Raw genomic sequence first — 23240 nt, 5'->3', positions numbered from 1 at the left:
TCTTGTACGATGGAAGCTGAAGTATCTTTTGCTATAATTTCTGAAATAAGTTTTCTTTATTTTAAGAATCTGATTACCAAGCTTTCGCTGAATTGTCCCGAAGAATACTCTATTGCTATTTCTTTTGTATTGTGTCCATTGTATATTTTGTTAAATCGGACTTTTTCAACACTGTTGCATGCATAAGACGGTATTATACTTACCATTCTGAAATGAGTTTCATGTCATATTTTGTTAAGTGAGCAACTATGTTATTATTAAAGTTTGTTACCAATTTTGAATGTGTTCAAGTGTTGCTTATAAGTTCTATAATTATCACTTCTTGATAAAGTGAATTCATAACGATTTCCCATTTGGTCTACAATGTGTTTAAGTGTTACTTATGAGTTCTATAATTCATAGTGGTATTGCTTATTATTCTCATTGGTTCTTGAAAGTTTTCCGAACCAATGCATTCATGACAGATTTTGTTAAATGGTGTCATGGTTTATGTTAGTTTAATTTTATTCTTTTTCGTATCGGCTTTTAATATTTCCTTGTACTGTTGTTATAACTATAGTAAGATCAACTGCAAACACTACCGATTGCAAGTAAGAAAAGTTGGATACCGCGTGCGCGAAATTTCAACTAGTAAAGATAGAACTATAGAAGGGTATGGTCTCCAGCTGAGCAGTTGTATTAAGAAAGCAGGAGTTCCCAAAATCGGTGCCTCGGGTCTAATGATGCCACAAAATTCCTTTCTCCAGACATCTTTTCACACATGGGACAAACACTCTTTACTTTTTTGATGTCCTGCTCACTTGGACTTTTTACACAAACAAGAGAGAATCTTAGGAAAGGAAAACCTAAATCCCTTCATTTTTCTCATCTTCCCTTTTCCTTTCCCACCAACAAATACTCGAGGAAGGGAGCTAAAGTAAAGTAGTAATGGGTTCTGGTAATGCCAACAATAGTTTTCTGACTGTTGTTGCTAAAAACTTTGATGTCCTTGCTGGGTACGTTTCTTCTCACTTTCCCTTCATTTTTTCAGCCAACAATAGTATGTGCTTTCTAACAAATTGTTCTCACCTAAATAAATAAATGATTGGGACGGAAGGAAGGAGTACTTTTCCTTTAGTTTTTGAGCAATATAATGAAGTTGGGTTAAGTTGTTGAAATGGGTATGTAATATGTATGTATGTGTTAAACTATTTTTGTCCGGTAAAGAATCTAAAGCAGTAGTACTAATACGTAATGCATATGCTTGAGAGTTTGTTAGTTAGCACTTGTAACATTTTCCTGCAAGTTATATTATATTATAAAAATCTGAATAAGCTGTATATCTGTTTGCAGGCCGCTAGTAGCTCTTGTTTATCCTCTGTAAGTATTATTTCCGTATCTCATTATCATTTCAATATTTTCCGTCCCTAGGCTTTCAGTTATACCGCTACTACAACAACTAGTCAACTACTACTACTCCAGTACTCCGTACTTTACAATGTTTTAATGCCTAGGTTTTCACTCAATCCAACCTCCTCTATCTATAAAAGCTGAAGCATTTAAAACTTTCTAATTGGTTCCTCATTTTTAGGGAGTTAAAAATCTTTTATTTCATAAGGGACCCCACCATTTTCTCACAAGAATTAATTACCCTCTCCCCAGTTTATAATTTTTAAGGTTTCATATGGGTTAATTTCATTAATTAGTGAACACTATATCGTTAATTATGCTGCATCTTTAATTATTCGGAAAAATTCTCCAAAATAATACCGTGTATTGATATGAACATATTGCTTTTAATGTTTTTAAATGAAAAAAACACGAAAATTGGTACAGCTCCTTAATTTCTACAGCTACAATACTATCAAATATAGAAATACATGAAATCAACTATACAAAATTACAAATCCATATAATATTTACAATTCCATATAATATTTACAAATAAATTCTTAACATCAAGAAAATACAAATGGAAAAGTTACAAATTTTCAAAAATATTCTGAATAAATTAAAAAATTACAAAAATGATACTTTTAAAAATCAGATCTGTATGACCTCAAAATTAAAATACAATACATTAACTCCAACTAAATTAGTTAAAATCGAAAAAAAAAAACACCTTTGATACCAAAAAAATCTAAATATGCGCTATTTAATACACCAAGAGTAGTTAAAAATCTCAGAATAATAAGTATAGATTTCATAGAGTCAAAAAATCGATACATTAGAAAGAAATATCATGGATTAGTATTTCATGTGGTACATAAATAAATATATAAAAGAATGTTATTTGTATGATTTAATAGAGTGTTAGATGTAAAGATGGAGTTAATAAAATATTTGAAAGGGGGTGAGTGAGAGGAGGGAGTCGACGGTAGTGAGGGAGATGTGAGAGTGTAGATTGGGATAGAAAATTAGGTGGTGAGGGAGATGTGAGATTATGAGTGACGTCAAAGAAGGAATTAGGTTAAATACTTAAATGTGAGACAATTAGTGTGGGGAATATATTTGGGGGGCTATAAGGCTATTGGTTATAATTGGGCTTTAAAAGTAACTGGGTTGAATTTGGTTACACTAAAAATAAAGATTTGAAATAATAGGGGTTGAATTTGGTTACACTAAAAATAAAGATTTGAAATAATAGGGAATGAGGGATGTCAGCGGGTACTGCCCCGCATCAGTTGGGGCTGATATGGGTACAACTTTAGTTGATGGCGGTGCGGGTACAAAAATTTCACCGTTTAGGTGGTGGGCGGGGATGGGTTTTACGTCATACCCACCAAATACCCGCTTACCCACCAATTGTTAAAAAAAATATACTTAGTATATTATCATGACTTTCTAAAATATTCTTTATTGATTTTATTATTGAAAATCTTAAAATAGGATTATAAAAATGAAAATTTACGGATATTTATAGTGATTAAAGTACATTTTATTTAAAAAAATATTGATAAAAATTATAACATAGGTGGTTGGTGGGTAAACAGGGCGGGTATGGCTCTAGAATTTCACTCAGTGGGGCGGGTACGGAAACCTGTATCCGCCGTGGTTGGTGGGGCGGTATCGATATGAGAATTACTTGGTGGGTACAGATATGGGGGAGCCTATATCCACCATGGCCCCGCCCCAATGACATCCCTAATGAGGGATATATGTGGTGTTCAAATTGGGTCAAATGAAAATGAGTGGAATAGGAAGAGAGTTTTATATACTTTTTTTTCGTTTCATTTATTTGTTTAGCTTTTATATTTTTTGTAAAAGATATTTTAATCATAGGAACATTAATGATCGCGATGGAGGTAGCAAATTTGTATAATAATGCAATATAGTTCGGTTGTAATTTTTTTTATCATAATTATATAGAAATAAATTGTCGGGATTTACGTACTATTTTTGTATTGTTTGCTATTTAAATCAAAATTATTATTTTTATTATAGTTATTAAATATTTGGCAAGTGCTTCAAAACTATCTCAATTATTCAAATGGTACATTTATTAATACGTTATTTACTCATGTTCTTGAATATTCAATCCCGAGCAATTCTATCAACATGAGCTTAATTTACAACTATATTATTATTATTATTATTATTATTATTATTATTATTATTATTATTATTATTATTATTATTATTATTATTATTATTATTATTATTATTATTATTATTATTATTATTATTACATGAAAATATTACGCCATAAATAATCGTCTTAATTAACATATTTTGGATATTATAATTTAAAATTAAACACTAATAACTAGGAAAAAAAAGTATTTTTAGCTATTTGATTGATGAAAACTGACCGCTTTCTAATTCTTCAAAAGCGTTTAATGTACATAAGTACATAACTAATAATATTACATATCAAACACTTCCTTAATTCTTGTGAAATATTGTCAAACGATATATAAAATGAAACGAGAGTAAGAAATACTATATTTTGCTTGCTTTTTTTTTTAAAACCAGCCCGTGCATTGTTTGCACGGGTGTAACACTAGTACGGAGTTAATTAGTTTGGCTTAACTTCTGGAACATTTATACACATTAAAATGTGCACATAAACAACATTGGATATTCCTTCAAAGTTTTTCCTTAATTGGGGTTCAAACCCAAACTATTTAACAAAATAGGGCTGTTTTCAAACAATTTACCAAAAATGGGTCCACGTCATCTTTTCCGTTTTTTTTCTTTTTTTTTTTTTAAAGCTGTATATATCTCGCTGTCCCGGACAGCAAGATACTAGGAAAACCGAGCAGCCAGAATCCATCCAGAATGGCACTTAAATTACGCATGTAATGTCTCGCTGTTTGGGATATCGATATACTTGCTGCACCATTTCTCACTCTCTGATATAGCAACTATGTGAGGCTCAGAAAATAGAAACATTCTGCATGTTTCTCATTACATATTGTCTTCAGTGTATCGCTGTCCTAGATAGCGAGATACTAGCTCTAATATGCAAAAGGAGAAAAATACATATAATCAATTATAAATCTACTTCTAATTGCAATGAGAAAGATTTTAATAACAACTAACAAGAAGAGAACTTGTTTACCTTATAATATGGTTGAAAGAGATGGAAGGATTGATTTGGGTTTAATTAGAATGATTTGGAAGAATTTTGATTTTTAGGGTTTCAATTGGTCGGGGGGTATTTTTTTTTAAACGCTTAAATGAAGTGAAAGGGCATTGATGGTTTTATAAAATTGAGTCCGTAATATCTCGCTATCCCACTTAGCGATAAACTGCAACTCATTTTTCTTCGCATTTTAGATGCTCGGTTTTCATACTATCTCGCTGTCTGGGACAGCGAGATATATACAATTTTAGAAAAAAAAAAAAAGAAAAAAATCGGAAATGATGACGTGGACCCATTTTTGGTAAATAGTTTGAAAACCGTCCTATTTTATTAAATAGTTTGGGTTTGAACCCCAGTTAAGCAAAAACTTTTATTCCTTCTACGCACGTGAAATTATGCTTTACTAATAGCGAAATGATGTACTCCCTCCGTCCCAATTATTTGTTAGCCTTCATGTACATTCTTCTCTAACAAATGAAATAAACACTATACTAATAAGTGATTGCTCCAACTCATAAGTCATACATGACAATGGGTCATCCGTTGATCTTACTTATTCTTTTGTATGTAATCATTTCAGTTTATTCCATGATCCATGACCAAACATTAATACGGAGTACAACACACACAACTCATACTATAGCAAATACTATCAACCTTGTGTCAACTTAAACCTAACTTAACTTTAAAATACACTGATTCGTGAGAGAGTAAAGGGTTAAGGTTGGAAGGAGGAGGTGCATAGCAACCCTCTATTTCACATAGGAGAACCCATAGATCATAGAGGACAATACACATGAGTTTGGTATGGATCCTTAGCTTTTTGTACGTTTAGGATGATCTCCTGAAGAATTAGTTGACCACCTGTTAAATGACTTTTAACTCTTTAATATTGATAGATATGCCTCAATCAAAGCCATAGAAAGCGGCTCGCGAGCAGATGACCAACAATGGCTTACATATTGGGTGTTGTATTCCTTGATCACCATCTTTGAACTTTCTTTTGCTAAAGTTCTCGAATGGTAAGCATTGCTTTTATACTTATACATGCATATATCATACTTTTTCTTTGCCAAGTAAAACACAAAGCGGCAAGACTCTCTCTCATGAGTTTAACAATCCCCAGGTTTTGAACTCGATCGAGTTCTGTGATTAGGCGCTCGAATCAAAATGATTAGGGGTAATTCCAGTGACACATTTGCTTACAAATAAATAATTGATGTTACATAGGTGCATGTTTGAACCCACATACTCTTGTCATATCTTTGTGATGATTGAAGAAAAATAACAAGAATCACTATTACCTAACCTTGGGCTCTAAACCCAAGTATTACGATAATGGGTGAATTGAATATGAAGAAATAATGTGTCACAGGTTCCCTATATGGAGCTATGCTAAACTATTTTTCACCTGCTGGTTGGTCCTACCGCAATTCAATGGCGCGACTTATGTTTATAAGAATTTCATTAGACCGTTCTATATGAACCCTCAAGCAACTACTTCAACAATTTGGTATATACCCAAGAAAATACCTTCTTTCAAAAAACAAGATGATGTTTTATCTGCTGCGGAGAGGTATATTGAAGAGAATGGTACTGATGCATTTCAGAGGCTCATCAGAAAGGTATATAACTCTTCATTTTTTGTTGCTAATAAGAAACCTATAATTGTTATTAATCAGCAGCAGAATGATCAAATTAACACTTTTCAAGTTTCGAGTGTATTTTTTTTTTTTTGGAAGAAAGGAGCAATAAATAAATAAAAGACACGTGTTAAGATTACACACGGGGGTGGGTCTGGGGAAAGTGGTGCACAAGCCAAAACAGAGTCCGAAGTACAAAGATCTACAACAAAAGGAGGGGGATGATCCCACTCAAAACAACCCAAAGAAGAGCTAGTATCCCGAATGGAGTGATGAGCAATGGCATCCGCGACACGCACTACTAGAAAAAAGACCAAAGAAACCATTGGAAATTGACCTAAGAGACCAACATAGAGATGGTCTCAAGGTCAAAGGTCTCTTAGGGTAAGAGATCATGCAAACAAAAATGGTTTCTTTGATTAAAAGTTAGAAATCATCTTTCATAAATAAATGATTTCTTTGCCCACTGAGAAAGAGACCATTTAAGTGAATAAAATGGTTTCTTACCTCAAAAAAAAAAAAAACCAAGCAACAGTTACAGATGGCAGAAACCAAGGATGAGAGAAGCATGATCTCTTTGATTTTTTAATTATTTTTTTTTCGCCCGACCTGCTGACTGCTGCATCGTCATTACGAGTATTAAGTGTTTTATGGAAGAGGTCAAACATACCAGCCTAATAAAAAAATATCACATATATATATATATATAATAATGAAAAGTGTGTTCATTTTTACACTCACTTAAAGCAAGTAGTAATATTTTCTGCCATTAATACAAAAAAAATGACTATTTTGCAAAAATTACAATAACAAAAATAAAATCCAACTCAGACTCTCACTGATCAACCTCCATACCGTCTACCTCGGAGTAAGTCTCCGAGACATCTTTACAATACTACAAAAAAATATAAGCCTAGTAACTTAATCACAAAATTTACAATACTAATATTTGAGAAATAAGAGGAAAAATATTTAAGTACTTTCCACAATATCAGACATTTATAAAAGCAATACAAGTTAAGAATAATGGCCAAAAAAAATAGAGTACGTTATCAGTACACTAGTCACAACTCACCCGCACAACAATAACCAGCACGTTATCCGTACAACAACAATTAGAGCACCTCACCCGCGCAACAACAATCACAGCATAACTACGAGTCTACGACACCACGTTACCACAAGAACAACTACAACAACCCGTCACCAAAGCAACCCATTACTACAAATTTATCTTGGAGACATAGCGTAGTTAAAGCAAAGATGCAAGAAGTAATACCTGATCAGTTTGCAATCGTTTCAAGCATATAACGGCAAACATAAAATCCACAATATAGCAAGTCAAGTGATTGTTGAGGAGTATGAGGACACTATTACGAAAAAAATCATTAAAAAATGTATTATTTCATAAACCATTTGTTAGGAATCACGGGAAGAAATATGCTCATATACATAGGTGAGGTAGGGGAGCAAAACAGTAGGGACTTACCGGATGTCACGACACAATATCAAAACAAACCTTTGGTCTCTAAAGCTGGCTGAACTGTTTCAAGGTACAACATCAAAATGATTTCAGTAATAAATATAATGTGACTATGTCACATGAGAATTGGTTTAAGCACATGATCAGGTGCTTTGCTTAGATAATTTAAGGTGTTACACACGAGTAACGACTAACGTCTCTGAACTTTGGAAAGTATATAAAAACATAATCAGAGGGTTATTTGGAGTACTTAATGATCCACAACGAACAAAATATCTCGAAATGAATTATGCCTTCTTATAATGGTCATAAAACTACCCAAAGAGCAAAACAGTAATGGTTGTAACACAATTTATTGATGCAAAAAGGCTCAATCACCTAATAACTATTCCTTCCCATGAATGTGACAAATTGAAGCAAAATAGCAAATTTTACTACCCGAAGTCAAGGATTAAACTCTAATACATCAATTATCTGCACAGATATGAAATTAACCCAACCTATCAAATTTAAAACATTAAACTAAAACCCAACCTATTAGTTTACACTAAACTCTTTGCTTGTTGTCAGTACCATGCTTATATTTAGTCTTCACACCTCTTCACACTTCCCAAATTGTGACATTAAGCCATATGTGATTGAATTTAGTACTAATTCTTGGTTCAAGGCTCTTAACATCACGTTGAACTAACCCCTCTTCATTAATTATTTACATGGCATAATCTTTTGTTATTTGGAGTACTTAATCTAAATTACGAAGATTTTTTTACACAAATAACCCACAATTGTACAACAAACTTAAACCTAATTTTGAATTTCAATTAAAATCGCAAATTCGCATATAAACCCTAAATAAAAACTCATCAATCTACTCTTAACATGAACTCAGATATCACCCACCTTTAATAAATTGAAAGTATGAAAAAAATAATACACACACAGCCAAGAATTGAGTAACAAATTATTAAATAAAATTTCTGAAAATTTTCAATATAGAAAAGGGGGAAATTACTTTGTAAATCTCTTGGTCTCCAGATCTGAGTAAGAAGGCGGCTGACAAGTGCGGAACGACTCCAGATCATTGGTGATGATTGGTGATGCTGCTCCGATGAGTGGTATTGCTCTGATGCGTGATGTCGATCGCCAGTAATGACGTCTGATGATTTATTGGAGATAAATAAAAATGAAATGAGAAGACGCAACTTCAAGTTTGAGCAGTGAGAGAATTGAGTGAGTGAGGTTATTTTAAGGAAATAAATAAATGAGAAAAGGGAGATTGTTTATTGGATTTTGGTTATTTAATAGTATTTAATATTCTAACTTATCTAAAGAATCATTTTTAATTTGAATGGTTTCTTTGCGAATTTATAAGAGACCATTCATTTGTCATTAATGGTTTATTTCATAAAAGAAACCATCTCCATAGTTACACGGTTGTTTGTCAATGGTTTTTTTTCCATTTATTCTAGTAGTGACGGTTGGCCGTTCTCTTCTCAAAAACAAGCTTCAAATGGGGGGAGTCCTGCAAGAGGGTCCTACACTCAAGAATAATGTTAGTAAACGGTCCACAGGGGGCAGAGGGGCGTAAAATGGAGGTCACCGCATCAAGAGAGTCAGAGGCAATTAGGACATTATTCACATGGACTCTAGAGCGTAAAATCCCATCACGAATGGCAAGGACCTCACAAATGTAAGGGTTATGACCAATGAAGCGGGTGGACCAACCTAAAACCCAGGAACCAAAACCGTCTCTGATGACACACCCCAGGCTAGCTAAGTAAGAAGAGGGGGAAAAAGCCGCGTCAACTTTGGTTTTTAGCCAACCAAGCGGCGGAAGGGCCCAGCTCAAATTGTAGCAAAAGACATCATGGTGGGTGGTAATCGTAAGTGGGGTAGTGTGGGAACAGTCAGAGGCACGGGTCCAGGCAAGGGTTTGGAACGTGACCGAAGCACAGAAAGTGGAAGGGGAGAGAGAGGTGGGAGTGGAGAAGGTTAAATCACAGCGTCTAAGGCAAAGGCGCCAAAGGACGAAGGTGAAGAGGGTAATCCAGCTAGGGGGTTGGGAGGTGCAATTGTCAAAAATCCACTGCTGGAGGTTAGCGGTGAAAAAGGAGTCAGGGACATTGAGGATAGTCCAAGAGTGAGAGGCAAAACTGCAATCACGGAGGTCATGAAGAGAGGTATCGGGAATAGAGGGATTGGGACATAGAGAGAGCAGGACGAGATATTCTTCCCAAAGAGGGAATCTTTGTGTGGTAGCTTATTCCACCACACAAGCCAAAGGAAAACTTTGTTCCTCGGCTGAGTTGGAAGGTTCCAAAGCCAGCTCAGGTCAGGTGAAAAGGTAGGAGGGGTAGGGTAAGGGTGGGACGGCAGGGGGAAGAATAAGTCTCACTTATAGAGAATTTGCCTCTGGGGGCGAGGGAGGTGGTAAGTGTATCAGGTCTTGGTGCAGACGGGATGGGGATGGAGAGAATGTTGGTGATGACATGATCAGGGAGGACAAAATCAAGGGAATCGAGGGCCCAAACTCCATTAGAGATGATGGAGCATAATCTGGCAGTAGAGGAAGAAAGATTAAGGGGGCCAAGAATAAGATTTCTGAGGGGACCGAGGCAACACCAAGGGTCGTCCCAAAGCCTAATGGTGGAGCCGTCCCCAATGGACCAGGAGAGGTGGTATTTAAGGATGTTCCAACCTCTTCCAACGCTCTTCCAAATGTGGGAGCCAGAGTAGAAGGAACGTCGGGAGGGAGTACAATATTTACTGTGAAGGGCCTTGGCGGCGGTGGAAGAATTGTTGAGAAGGACGTTAGCACTGAGTTTAGTTGAGAGAGCATCATTAAGAGGCTCAGCGGCCTTAATTCCAAGACCGCCAAGAGAGAGGGGGAGGTGACCAGATCCCAATTAGCCAGATGAAGTTTACTAGCGGACTGGCTTGACCAGAGGAAGCTTCTAGTGATCTTGTCAATGTCGCGAAGAATAGAGGAGGGGAGTCGGATACATTGCATCGCATGATTGGGAATAACGTTGATGGTAGATTTGATAAGGCAGATTCTGCCAGCTCTAGAGAGAAACCGGGACTTCCAAGTGGCTAATTTTGACTTAATGTTATCCAAGATGAAGTGTAAATCAGCTCGCTTAGATTTTTTTCCCCGGAGGGGGAAACCTAAATAAGTACCAAGGTTGTTGGTTCTTTTGATGCTGAGGGCGTCTTCGAAGAGGGTGGCCTCGGGAGAGGGGGTGTGTTTGGAGAAGGTGATTTTGCTTTTAGAGCACTTGATCTTCTGTCTTGAGTTAGAACAGAAGGAGAGTGGTGTCTTGAAGAGCACACAAGTTCTTTTCCGAGGTTCTGTCAAAGACTAGGATGTCATCAACAAAGAGAAGGTGTGAGAAAGACACTCCACCTTTTCCAAGGGGAAATAGGGTCCACTCGGTGTCGCGGCAGGCTTGGTGAATGAGGCGAGAGAGGGCTTCCATGCAGATAATGAAGAGATAAGGAGAGAGAGGATCACCTTGCCTAATTCCACGAGAAGGAAGGAAATTGTCAAGAGGAGTGCCATTGAAGGTGACATAAGCAGAGGTCGTGGATATGCAGCTCATAATGAGAGAGATAGTTTCAGGGTCGATGTTGACCGAGATTAGGCAGGATCTGATGAAGTCCCATTCAAGTCTATCGAAGGCCTTCTCAAGATCAAGTTTAAGAACAAACCAGCCGATCTTACTCTTGGAGGTGTTCATAGAGTGGAGGATCTCAGAAGCGATGATGAAGTTAGTGTCGGTTCCCCTTCCAGGAATGGAGCTCCCTTGGTTAGGGGAAATCAGAGAGTGCATAAGGGGCTTGAGACGGTTAACAATGATCATGGTGACCTTCTTATATATGGTGTTGCAAAGACTGATGGGTCGAAAGTTAGTGATGGATTGGGGAGAGGGGATTTTTGGAATAAGAGAGATGGAAGTCATATTGATAGACGCGGGAACGGTTTTTGAGTGGAAGATATTTTGAATAAAGGGGATATAGTCGGATTTGATGATGTCCCAGCATCTCTTGAAAAAGCCCGCATGGAAACCATCCGGTCCCGGAGCCTTGTTGGAGCCAAGAGAGAAAAGAGCAGCACATATTTCATCAGTAGAGGGGATCAGGAAGGTCGTGGTGAAGGGGGGCCCAGATTGTGAAGGGGTAGCGGGGGGGACAAGGTAAGCGACGTCCTTGCCAGAAGTGAAAAGATTGGTGAAATATTGAGTAACGTGGTTGTTCAAGGCATCATGGCCCGTGATAACAAGACCATCATTATTGGTAAGGGAGAGGATGTGGTTGAAGCTTCTCCGAAGAGTAACAGATTTTTGGAAGACGAAGGTGCTGCGGTCTCCGTCAGTAAGCCAACTGATGTGAGAACGATCTTTCCAATAGAAATGTTCAAAATCCAGAATGCAGTTAAGTTCATGAGTGAGGGAGTCATTGAGGGTCAGGAGAAAATCAGAGTTGGGATTTGTGCACAAGTTGCGTTGGACACCAAGTAAGCGAGAGGTGAGTCTATTTTTCCTTTTGGGGAGATTGCCGAAGATCACATTAGCCAAGTCGGAAATGGTCAATCTGAGGTTAGTGAGTCTAGTCGGGATACAGTCGGTAAGAGATGGCCAAGTGTGGGCCACGAGAGGGTAAAAAGACGGTTCACACGTCCAAAAGGATTCAAACTTAAAGGACTTAGGAGCAGGGTGATGGGGGAGGGAAGTCTTGAGAATAATGGGGCAATGGTCAGAGAAGAGACAGGTCAGATGGTAATTGTGGGAGTTCGGGTAATGGTCCATCCAAGCTTGGTTAACCCATACACGGTCCAGACGTTCTAAAATAGGATTAAGACGCCTCCTATTCGTCCAAGTGAATTTAGGTTCGGAAAAGCCTTCAAAAGGTTCACTCTATTAAGATTAATGCCCAAGTGGTGGGTGTGGATGGTGTAGGGTAGAGCGTGGTGGTGGGGCGATGATGGTGTTGTGTAGTGAAGGCAAGGGTATACAGGGAGGCCAGAGGTTGTTGTGGGTGATGGTGGTACGTCGTGGTGGTTGTGGTGGCCGTATTTTTTATCGGGTTGTTGTGGCTCAGATCTGAAGAAAAAGGGAGAAAGGGAGGGAGTTGGTCGGTCGGTTGGTGCCGCCGAGTAGTGGTTGTGGTGCGCGGTGGTCGTTCGTGTGTCGGGGGTGAGGATGAGAGGAGTGGGGTGTGGACTTAGTGGTGACGGTGGTGTTTGGTGAAGACTGATGAGGATAAGAGGAGAATGAGGGGGAAATTTTTTTTTGATTGGTTTTGAATTTTTTAAGTTTTTAGAGAGATGAGAGAAATGTAATTGTGTGAGATGAGAGAGAAGTGAGTGGAAAATAAATGATATATAGTAAAATTAGTGGTTGATTAGTGAAGGTAGTGAGGGAAAGTGATTAATTAGCTTCAATCCCCTCCATTTAGCATTAATCCCTCCCTTTTCCCCTTCAATCTCAACCCTCCATCCTATCTTTTCAATGGCCCTTAAGAGGACTCATGGACTCAATGAATTTGGGTGGACTCACTTGATCCTTCTTCTATATATATATATATATATATATATATATATGTTTTTTTTTTTGACAGCTGAGTTTTACATTATAGTGGTACGGCTTACTAAACCATACCTATAGACTACAACATAAAACACTAGAGTACTACTAATCACATAAACTAAAATAAAGTAAAAATTGCATCGGGTAAGAACATATGCTGATGGCGTAAGACGGAAGTCTGAACACGCTCTTCAAAATCCAAATCTACCCCAATCGCTAATGGATGAGCAACGCCGACCCAAGGAAAATACCCATCTTTGTTTGTCTTGATTGATGTAGCGTCGGAGAAATACCTGCAACAAAACCCAAGAAAGGGTCTCGGAGATTCATCTCCGAGGCTGTGAAAATCTTCCTCAGAAAGCCAACGTGCCTCCACAAACTCATTGTTACTCGTCTTTAATGATACAACTTCGGAGAAATACCTGCAACAAGACCCAAGAGAGCGTCTCGGAGATTCATCTCCTTGGTGTTATACACCTTATATGGAAACCAACGAGCCTCTTGACCCAACGAGAGAGAACAAAGTGCACTTACGCCCCAAGGACGTAGAAAGAAAAGGCAGAAAACAGACCACAAAAATCTGTCTCCAGAGGAGAGCAAACTCCTACACTTTAGGACACAACCCCCGCTGACCAGAACCTCGTAACCAAGAGAAGCGAGTAAAAAGGTAGAAAACAAAGGGGGAAACCATATAAACATCCCCCTAACCAAAACCAATTCTGGAGACCAGAGTGAATTGGGCTCAACAGTGTCCCAATGCAAAGTACCATTCATCCTAATTACCCCGGGGGTAAGGGGACAGGACACCCCAAACCAACAACCAAAGCTTATTACTTGAATTAACAAAAAACAGAAAAAGACGGAAATACACATTAATCAATGGTGAAACCACCGCATCCGACCCACCAACGACACTACCCAAGAACCCGACACCACCCTACCCAGCACCTCTCCAACAGACGAGACAAACACCCCAGCCAAGATGTCGCGCCAATCCAAGAAACAAACGGCCCCAACCTGCCTTCACGAGACACACGACAGACCCCAAGACCTAAGACATAAACCGAGACTCCAAATTCCAACAAAAACCCTCCAGGACCATCGGCTTACAAGCAAACAAACCAACCAAGAGAGTGACTCAGACTGACACTAGAAGACCAGTAACGCCAAATCGTCCCAAAAACTATATATATATATATATATATATATATATATATATATATATATATATATATATGGGTTAGTTATTATTTGCAACCATTGTTGTACAAGTTGGTTGAGATAAACTGGTACAGTTAGATAAATATATAACTATAACTTTTGTATGTTGAGTTTTTTCTTATATTCGTCACTGGAGTTTAAGGAAATTGATGTGGTACAGTGAGTTGGTTGAGATAAACTGGTGCTAACTTCTTGACAACTTCTTAGCTTCTGGCCTGAAGCTGAAACCTTTTAAGCTACTGGACGATAATGTTAATCCAATATTTATTTTTTAAGGAAATTCTCACCAGGACATTAAATTCTCACTAATTAATGAATAACCATTGCATCATAAGTAGCTTGAATCGTAGTATCTCGTAAACCATTGGGTCGATCATCTATTATTAAATCTAATTATGTACAGGCTGATACAGAAGCAAAAGCAAGGAGAAAGCACTACATGATTTTTGAAGAGGATGAGAAGTACCATTGAAGCTGAGGAGATAGTGGTACGTGATCTTAGGGGTTCCTTGGGATTTGAGTGTATTTGTTAAGAAAATGAGAGACCCATACATAGCCTTTGCTCCTGCTGCAGATAGTTGAGTATGTAGCTTAATTCGTCTTGACTACTTGTTTGGTAGATTAGTTTTGATCCCCAAGGATGGAGCTCGAAATTTTTTACTTGTAGCAGTCATGTTTAGTTCTCTGACTTCGCTTCACTTCTTAATTAGATGTAAATATAGAGATTGTTTCATGAGACCAAATGTTACTGAGTTTCGGCATCTCTCACTAAATGCTGTATCTAGTGCATTTTACATGTATTTTGTGAGTTTCATGTTTCTCGCTTATGACTTCTCGGAACAAGTTGTGGCAGAGCGAGAGGGACTAATGTAGAGCTGGCAAATGTTGACTCGACCTGAAGAAGCTGAGTCAAACAACCCGAAAAGCGACCCTATAAACTAATGTAACACCCCCATTTATTCAGGAGCCTTTAGCTAGATATGCCAAGTAAATAAGAGCGTTCCCATCTCGGTTTCCCGAGGTAGTGAATAACAAAGTACATCAAACCAAAGTATTTTAAATTAAAAATTAGCGATTACATGTTTATTACAATTAACCAAACTAAAACTTAATATGAAATAATATACAACTCGCAGCGGAAATAAATAAAGTGACTAAATAATCTATGTGGTCTAGACTTCTAGGTAAGCTGGCCAAGTCCTCATGCATCCCCATGAGCTCCCAAGTCAGCTAATTTTTAATACCTGTCAAATCTGCTCCCCATTATGGTTCATCACAGGTGTTCACGAATACACGGTCAACCACGAAGTTGAGTAGGAAACTAACAATGAATAAGAATAAAGCAACCTGCAATATCACTGATACACAAATAAATTCTACCACCATAATTCCGTTCACTTCACCCCACGACACACAGCCACAAGGCACACAACCACTTCTAGACACATAGTCATACTCCACTTCTAGACACACAATCATACTCCAGGACACACAGTTTTGATATACTGGACACACAGTCCCGCCTCAGACACACAGTCTGGTTACACACAAAACTCATCTTCCAACTCCAACAACAATCGATAATAATGACAGTCTCAGTAATATAACCAAACCAACATAATATAGAATAATGGCATAAGGCAGAAAATCCAGCAAGATAATAAAAGATCGCTGTAAACAGTTAAACATATCCTTCACCAATCCACCACCTCATACATTTAATCCATCTTTAGCAATAACAGAAATAAGACAAAATTGATTAGTTTCCTATCTGGCAAGCAAATCCAATTAAGCAGCTCAAAGCGTTCCAAATAATTAAAGCAGACGAATCCGATTATAAATTCTTCACAAACTGTCACCTAACATAAATATTATAATTTAATTATTACCTTCCATTATTATTTATAAATTATATTCATTATTCAAATTAATTATATTAATTTTTTCGATTATAATTTAATTATATTAATTATTTCCCATATGAATTATTACGTAAAAAAACCCGTCCTAAAAATAAACAAATCACTCACTACCCATACCTATGAACTTCCCGTGAAATCAACCCCAAACACGACCCAAATTCTCCAGAGGGTAGCACTTGACAGTGCAAACATTTCCGCACCCAGGTCCACCAACAATCCAATAGGGGAAGGAGTTTCTAATCCTCTTAGCTAATCCAAAATCAGGAGAGGAGTCCAACAAAGGCGCTCGAAGGAGGCTAGCATCCTTCCTGCACACAACCTCATTCATACACTGAATGTCACTAAGAATAGAATTGAGAGCACTCATAGGCCAAGGGCGACGGTTCTTGAAGACCATATCATTCCTACAACACCAAATTCTCCAGAGGGTAGCGATAAGGGGAAAAAGGAGGGAGTTAGGATCTGGGCCAATTAAGAAATAAGTGACCCAGTTTATGACCCAAACCCTAACATTAATGTCCACCCCCGGTGATTTTAAGTCGTAAAGAATAGCCGAACCATAGAGCCTTTGCAAAGCTACAATCTCTAAAGAGGTGAGAAATAGATTCCACGCAAGGGGAAGAGCCATCGCAAAGAGTACAGGAGGAGCGCTAATTCATTTTTCGTTTGAGGAATTCGAAGCCCACAGGAAAGGCATTAGCCATAAATTTCCATAAAAACACTCTTAGTTCGTTAGAAATAGGCAACTTCCAGAGTTTTGCTTTGCAAAAGGCCACAATTGTTGCAGACATTTTAGAGCGATCAGCAGTCGAGGAAGGTCCATTAGATAAGGCCATAGCAGCAGCATAGTATCCTGACTTGACTGTGAAAACACCATGTTTAGAGAATTTTCAATAGAAGGAGTCATCCGAGGGTTGACACTGGATATAAGTTGCGAGGATTTCTTTGTAACTCCCTCACCCGGATCGAAACCAAGAAAAAAGAGATCCCATTCTTATGATTATCATGAAGGTCACCAACCAGTAGCGTGGAAGTTGGTGCAAATTAGTACTTCACTTGTAAAAATGAGGTTGTGAGATTTGTTGTATCACTTGTATGTATAACGATTTTCTGGCATTAGAGACTCGCTAGAAACCTAAATGAAGAGTTTCCTAGTCCTCAAACTCAAATTAAACCGAAAATAAAACAATAGCAATGTTTAATTTCCTTAGTATTATTATAAGAATTTCAATGCGATATAATAACATAATAGAAACAATAGTAATGTTTAATTTTAGGATACATGTCAGAAAAACCTACACAAAATCAGAAATTCAATGGATTAATGGAACTATGGAAGGTAGTGGGTAGTGGGCAGTGGGTGAGTATGGTAGTGGGACAATTGCAACCTGTGTGATTATATTTATATGGATGGATGGATGGATGGATGGATTAGATGGGAACAAGAGTGCATCTACACGTTCATTTTCAGTCTTCATTCATCATTATTTTGCGACATGCATTTTTTAATTAAATTATCACATGTTAACACGTCGTTATTAGTTGTAAAATTGCAACTTGGTCAAAATAGTCATATATTCATTTAAAAATAATTAACGTTTTTTGGCACTGATTGCTGTGTATCAACGACTATACTTCGTCTATAAAACTAATAATACATTCGGATCATGTATTGGATGATACTAAAATACTGAGTAGAATATTATTCGGGAGATTTAAGTAAATGATGTGTTAAAAACAGAAGGTAACAAAACATAAGATAAAGAAAATGCAAAATATCGAGAAATGATGTGAAATTTGATCCATTAATGTATGTGCGGAAGCAAAACAAACAATTTGTTTTTGATATGGAACGAAATCAGCAGTGAATTGATTCAAAAATAGAAAATAAAAGGGATATTTAGTCCGTAGTTCTACCTCGAACCCGGTACTAATAACGATGAGATTGAAGCCCAATCCTCAAATGTCAATTCGAAGTACAATCTCGAATTTTGTATACAAACTTATCGGGAATGATCAAAAGCTTACAACGGTTTTTGTGTTTATATCAAACATCAATTTCATAATCTCAAATCTGGCTTTCTCCTTATTCGACTTTTTTGGTCTAAACCATCCGGTAATCCGAACCACATTGGGCCGACTAATCCGGATTTCGGGGTGTGTCCAAGGATTACGGTATTTAAACCCCTCCCAATCGCAGTTGTGGGGGATCGATCCGCAGACCTCCCTACCAAGCGCAGCCCCATGCTACCACTGCGCCAACTACCGATTGGTTTCTCCTTATTCGACTTAAATAGCTGAAAACTAAATAAAGCACAGATACCAAATTATCTAACTTAGGAAAGAAATAAAAGCAATATGATGCTAAATGAAACACCTATTCCTACCGCCCATTTTGGCGAGATATTTTTGCCAATTTGGTGTTTATTTTGCTTGCACAAGAATGAATATCAGCTCCCAAATCGTACTCCAAGCACACACCTTGCATCCCTTGAAGGTCTTAATCAAAAGCATTTGTATCATTCACTAATAATCTTGACGGCCTAACTTAAAATGACCATATCTCATTCGTTACTAAGCTGAATTAAGCGTAAGACCACTCCTTGGAAAGCTAACACCATGTACTTTCATTTCCAATTGAGATTTTAGAGAAAAATGAACAATATTTTTTGAGATATTATGCTTTAAAAAGAGTTGAACGAATCTGGACTTTCTGAAATGTCATGAACATTCTTGTTTATTGCAAATCAATGTTTTTCTTGCATCAAGAAAGAATCTTCACATATATGAAGTTGTATCTCTAAGAGTAATGACGTAACCCTAAAAAAATAGTCCGTAGTTTTAATTTACCTTAATGTTATATTATAGTTGTATCCCTAAGTGAAATGACTTAACCCTACAAAAAATACTCGTAATTTTCTTTTGGGATATTTTTACTTTGGGTGCCTGAGGTTTCGCAAAATTCAATTTAGGTATCTCACATTTACAAAATTCCACTTTAGGTGTCCAAGTTTATCTCATACGATCAGGGGCGTGGCCAACAAGGCCTTTGGTGTAGCAGCCGCTACACCAAAAACGAAAAATTCAGTTAGAATCTCGTGATTTGCTAAACCAATATTTATTGCTTTTACACTAATTATCTATACACTTTATCTTGAATATATATTTTGCTACACCAAAATTAAAATTTCGGCCTCGCCTCTTGTGGACACGGGCCACGGGGGCGCTTGGAAAACAAGCGTTTGCATTTGTGGAGTCGCCACCAATTTATTGTGGAAAATCGGAAACCGTTCGAATACCTCGTGCCATGTCAAGACACAAAGTAGTGACATGAACACCAAGAATTTGTTACCCTTAGCATTCTATGTTTGGAATGACTCTCGTGGATGCCAATGAACACGGATGTTCACAGAGATCTGGAGTAAGGGGTGAGGGTACGTATTAGGAAGCTCTTTTGATCGAACACCTAATCCCGCCCGCCTCGATAGCGTCCTCTACTAATGATTAGGGAAAATCGTCTATACTTGATATATTGTCGATTATATGCATGCAATGCAACATCCATTACATTAATCCTAGCATGTGAGAATTAACTAAGTCGGTGAAACATGTAGTTTTAGCATACAATTGATGTCGAATTGGGATTTAATGTTAATTGCATGTGAGAGCATGTAAATAAATCATACAAATGCGATAAATAATACAATAATAGAAAATTACAATAATTACGTTGGATTAATTGATTTATGTCGAAAATACCTTTAAAACGGATGATTTGAGAAAAAAAGAGCAAAGGAATAAACGAACAGATTATTAATGATAATACGATTAGTAGTAGATTAAATACGTAAGCTAATAAAACTAGGTCAAGGCAGAACGGAAGTTCAGAGACAGAAATCAACCTGGAACAGGCGCAGCAGAGCTGCGCCCTCTGGAAGAGGCGCAACAGTTGCTGCGTCTGTTCCAAGGGTGAGTTCTGGCTGTGAAGCCTGAACTGCAAATCGTTAGTATTCGTGGGTGAATTTAAGGATTGATTACGATATTCGACTCGGATGAAAGTGATTTAATACATTAATTACATGTGAATGAGTCATAAAAACGATAAAACATGGATGAGACGAATGTAAACGAATTAATTACATGGATGAAAGATTGATTAGTGACATGGTGAACTAATTAGGTTAAACATATGACGAATTAATGAAGAACTAATGGCGGATAAACAGATGGGAATATACCAAAGATCGAATTCTAGAAACTCGATATGAACGAATCGAATTTCTACAACCCGGATTAACTTTAATGACGAAAACCCGCAAACATTGGTTATAAGGGATTTAATTCGGGATTTAACGATGAATTATATACTAACAGTGATTAACAACATGTGAAATTATTACGTGAGCGAAACAAGAGCAACAATGACGAAAGAAAACAAAGAGACGAAACTAACAGTGGACGAAGGAAGAAGAAAGGAAGCAGGAACTGCGACAGCCTCACGAAGAGGCGCAACAAGTGTTGCGTCCCTTCGAAGAGACGCAGCAGTTGCTGCGTCCTTTCTCGACGTCTGCCCTCTGATAATCCGTAAAAAGGGTTTTAAACATGGTTTTACAAATCGGTTTTAGAAGTACTTTTGACATAAATCTTACAAGATGATTACAAAAAGTAAATAACAATAAATAAAAGAGAGATTTACACCCTCAGACTTACATGTTTGACGAAACGAGATGAACTAAATTTACGTTTAGTGATGCTCGACTCGAATGTAACGAAAGTGCCCTCGTAAGAGGAAAACTATTAAGATTGATTAAGTTGATTTTGGTGTAGTTGGTCAAATTGGTCGGTCATGCAAACGAGGCTGGTACTCAGAAGGATCCGAGCTTACGTGGTCGAAAGTTCAAGCACGTAGACGCCAAAAAATAAGAATGTGGTCTAGAATGCAAAGGGAGAAGGGAAGGGCGGACACTCGCGTGAGAAATATGAGGAGCGAAGGCTCCTATTTATACTAATCACGAAATTAGGGTTTCGGAGAGACTTTGGAAGTGAATCTCGAAAAGATATGAAAAGATACGAAAAAATATGCAGAAAAGGACTTGGGAAGAGGCGCGGCATGCACTGCGTCTCTTAGAAGAGGCGCAACACCTGCTGCGTCTGTTCCCAAGTGGTTTCCTCCTGCGAAAGAAAGATTTCCGTGTTTAATTTATGGAATAACGGAATAATCTTATTTTCCTTAATATTTTGTATGAATATTACGGGAAATTCTTTACCAAAGATTAAAATATTGAGAAATATGGAATAGAAATATCCGGAACATTCCAGAACATTCTGACTCGGGATTTAGAAAATGAAGACGGTTTTAGGCCCGGACTCCAAATGTACTCTAATTACTGTCAAAAGGACCGTATCGGCGCGTAGATGACAATTAAGAGGTAGACATAAATGTTTGAGCAATCACTTGACAATAAACTTACGAACTGTCACAAATCTTTCCGCGTACCAAACATGCAGCCCAATCATCACCTGGTGGTTTGCGGGAGGTGCAAAAATGAGGTGTCTACAGAGCCCCCACTTTGACACTTTGACTGAGGCTTGGACAAGGCGAAAGTCAAAGTATAGCCATCAGGTCAATCGAAGATTACAACCTGACGACTATGGCGACGCGAGGCGGCTCAAGGGGTCTGAGCCAAGGACCTGTCGTCGGGAACATTTTAGAGTCTGTCGACTATCGGGGAGGGTCGTTTAAAGTCCATTAGACTACGTAAGGAAGCTCGCCAGCCATAAGAAGAGACCATACCTGAAACTTCTTTCTCATGATGCTTCTGGAGGTGCATAGGAGCTAAAGTTAAGCGTAGGAGCTAGAGGTAAGCGTAGGAGCTAAAGGATAAGACCTAAAAGATATATAAGGATTGTGCTCTAGGGTGTGGGACCCTAAAGGAAAGCATCGATGGGGAGGAGGTCAAATATAATTTCAACTTAAGAGGTAACTAAGGCTTTAGCGTAAGAACTCTGCCGGTCTGGGAACTTCTGGAGAACGATACCTTAATCACACTCCGCGGGAAAAAAAGAAATATCGCGAGTAGCAGGACACAGGCGGGAACTGCTGGGAGAAATCTGCTTGGGTCGTCTTCAAACAAACTTCAGAAGAACTTGAGAAGGACGATTGTATGTCGTGAACTCTCGTTGGGGAAACTTTATCGGGAATTTATCTCCATGTCTCGAGAGGGATTGTCTATCCGCTTACTCTTGCTGAGGGAATATAATGAAGGCGTGTCGAAACACCTGTCAGAGAATACTTGCTCGTTGTGACAAGCAGGGTCTTGGAAGCAATAAATAATGCACGGTAGTCTGCAGTTGGCTTAGGAATGCGGGTCTGAGCGAAGAATAATCGTCAAACGGACCATAAAAGATAAAATGGTATCGGGGAAGAGGCGCACCAAATATGGACCCATAAATAACGAACTCATAACGAACTTTTGAAAACTCGTATGGAGGGAAGTTTAGGAAGAGGCGCAGCAAGAGCTGCGTCTTTTGGAAGAGGCGCAGCACCTGCTGCGTCTATTCCTGGAGGTGTCTTTCCTGCGTAAAAACGCGATGAAACAGGGGTTTCATTTCATTGTTTCGAAATACAAATTATCAATTTCTCTCTCAAATCTCAACCATTTCCGTCGAAGTTTGATCTAAGAGCTTGCATTTGCCATGACTAATCGAGGTATTTATATCATTCTTGCATTAATATTCTATAATGGACGAATTGGATCGACAAAATTCGGGATTTCCAACTCTAAAATATCGAAAATTTGGGGCTTTTCCCCCAAA

At 37.9% G+C, this 23240-nt stretch overlaps 2 protein-coding genes across 3 annotated transcripts in view; one reads left to right on the top strand and one right to left on the bottom strand.

Moving 5' to 3' along the window:
- Nucleotides 1-753: 753 nt before the first annotated feature.
- On the top strand, nt 754-15318 carry LOC141587302 (HVA22-like protein a). 2 transcript variants are annotated; one of them, XM_074408754.1, is made up of 5 exons: nt 754-995; nt 1333-1359; nt 5467-5589; nt 5943-6192; nt 14906-15317. In XM_074408754.1, the coding sequence occupies exons 1-5, from the start codon at nt 928-930 to the stop codon at nt 14972-14974; spliced, it is 537 nt and encodes a 178-aa protein (XP_074264855.1). In that variant the 5' UTR covers nt 754-927; the 3' UTR covers nt 14975-15317. The 2 variants fall into 2 exon arrangements, with proteins under 2 accessions (XP_074264855.1, XP_074264856.1); XM_074408755.1 differs by having other exon boundaries at nt 756-995; nt 14916-15318.
- The window catches only part of LOC141587301 (SPX domain-containing membrane protein At4g22990-like), a 189991-nt gene continuing 170677 nt past the window's right edge, over nt 3927-23240 (bottom strand). Inside the window, exon 12 of the transcript XR_012519741.1 lies at nt 3927-3982. The gene's annotated coding sequence lies outside the window, so the exon portion shown is untranslated. The remainder of the gene's footprint in view (nt 3983-23240) is intronic.

Source organism: Silene latifolia, chromosome 6 (assembly GCF_048544455.1).
Source record: "Silene latifolia isolate original U9 population chromosome 6, ASM4854445v1, whole genome shotgun sequence".
Taxonomy (NCBI): Eukaryota; Viridiplantae; Streptophyta; class Magnoliopsida; order Caryophyllales; family Caryophyllaceae; genus Silene; species Silene latifolia.
The sequence above is the reverse complement of the archived record's forward strand: the minus strand, read 5'-3'. Positions and strand labels throughout refer to the sequence as shown.

Bases quoted from the DNA above. Each gene is read 5' to 3' on its own strand.
- LOC141587302 (XM_074408754.1), top strand. From the start codon at position 928: ATGGGTTCTGGTAATGCCAACAATAGTTTTCTGACTGTTGTTGCTAAA. The intron at 996-1,332 runs GTACGTTTCTTC...ATCTGTTTGCAG, and splicing joins AACTTTGATGTCCTTGCTGG to GCCGCTAGTAGCTCTTGTTT. The intron at 6,193-14,905 runs GTATATAACTCT...AATTATGTACAG, and splicing joins TTCAGAGGCTCATCAGAAAG to GCTGATACAGAAGCAAAAGC.